This window comes from Ovis aries, chromosome 5 (assembly GCF_016772045.2).
Source record: "Ovis aries strain OAR_USU_Benz2616 breed Rambouillet chromosome 5, ARS-UI_Ramb_v3.0, whole genome shotgun sequence".
NCBI lineage: Eukaryota > Metazoa > Chordata > Mammalia > Artiodactyla > Bovidae > Ovis > Ovis aries.
This window is the reverse complement of record NC_056058.1, coordinates 11606512-11607927: the sequence shown is the minus strand read 5'-3', so window position 1 is coordinate 11607927 and position 1416 is coordinate 11606512. Positions and strand designations below refer to the sequence as shown.

The window sequence follows — 1416 nt, the reverse complement described above, 5'->3', positions numbered from 1 at the left end:
CTTAACCATTTCCAGATTTAATTTTGATTATTGACTGTTATATCAGCTTTAGGTTCTTTTTACAGTAACAGAAAATTTTGAATCAGAAGACTTTCCTTTTTTACCACCCTCCGTTAGTCCCCTTCCCTTCCCAGGGTGGTTTCTTCCTCTTGTGATAGACCTGCTGCTTGTCTAGGGATGATATATTTCATTTTCTATGTCATCTTTTTCATCAGATTTATCAATAACATGGAGCTCAGAAACAAAACAGGTGTTTCAGGATTTCTTCTCATGGAAGTGACAGAGGATCCAAAACTGCAGTCTCTTGTCTTCAGCCTGTTCCTGTCCATGTACCTGGTCACTGTGCTGGGAAACCTGCTCATCATCCTGCTGGCCATCAACTATGACCCCCACCTCCACACCCCCATGTACTTCCTCCTCTCCAACCTCTCCTTTACTGACATCTGTTTAAGCACAACCACAATCCCAAAGATGCTGATGAACATCCACACACAGAACCAAAGCATTGCTTATGCAGGCTGCCTCATGCAGGTCCGCTTTGTCCTGATGTTGGCAAGTTTGGATAGTTGTATTCTTTCAGCAATGGCCTACGATCTCTATGTGGCCGTTTGTCATCCACTGAGGTACACTGTCATCGTGTACTCTCGTCTCTGTTGCTTGTTGATTCTTCTTTCTCTGTTTACTATCATTGTGGATGCCCTGCTCCACAGTCGGATGCTCTTGCAGCTGTCCTTCTGTGCAGCTCTTGAAATCCCCCTCTTATTCTGTGAAGTTGTTCAGGTCATCAAGCTTTCATGCTCTGATACCCTCATCAACAATATCCTGATATATTTTGCATCTAGCATGTTAAGTGGTATTCCTGTGTGTGGAATCATTTTCTCTTATATTCAGATAGTGTCCTCTGTGTTGAGAATAGCATCAGCAAGTGGAAAGTATAAAGTTTTTTCCACCTGTGGGTCTCACCTCTCAATTGTGTCCTTATTTTATTGGACAGCTTTTGGTGTGTACATTAGCTCTGCTTTTACTAATTCTCCCAGAAACAGTATGGTGCTTTCAATGAGGTACACTATGGTCCCTCAAATGATGAACCTCTTCATCTATAGCCTGAAAAACAGGAATGTGAAAGGTGCCTTGAAGAAACTTGTCAGTATCTAGGACATCTTTTCTTCTGGGATATCTCATTTGCTTTGCACTGGGGTTTCCGGAATGAGTTAAAGTGATAGAAAATCTGGGCAAACCAGAACATTTGCCTGGTTCTTCCACCACCAAATTCTTTGAAAATAACTATGTAACATAATGAAAAGTTCATTTTAACTTTGGGTTTTGATTGCTATGAGAGCCTTAGCTTGACTATATGGAGTATGACTGCTTCTAAGAAGTTCACCTTTATAAGCGCTGCTGCTGCTGCTGCTAAGT

The 1416-nt window shown here is 41.7% G+C and overlaps 1 protein-coding gene across 1 annotated transcript; it reads left to right on the top strand.

Moving 5' to 3' along the window:
• The first annotated feature begins 228 nt into the window (after positions 1–228).
• On the top strand, positions 229–1155 carry LOC105610505 (olfactory receptor 7G1-like). Its single transcript, XM_042249445.1, has one exon. The coding sequence runs from the start codon at positions 229–231 to the stop codon at positions 1153–1155; it is 927 nt and encodes a 308-aa protein (XP_042105379.1).
• Positions 1156–1416: the final 261 nt, after the last annotated feature.

Excerpts from the sequence above, each read along its gene's own strand:
- LOC105610505 (XM_042249445.1), top strand. The coding sequence starts at position 229 with ATGGAGCTCAGAAACAAAACAGGTGTTTCAGGATTTCTTCTCATGGAA.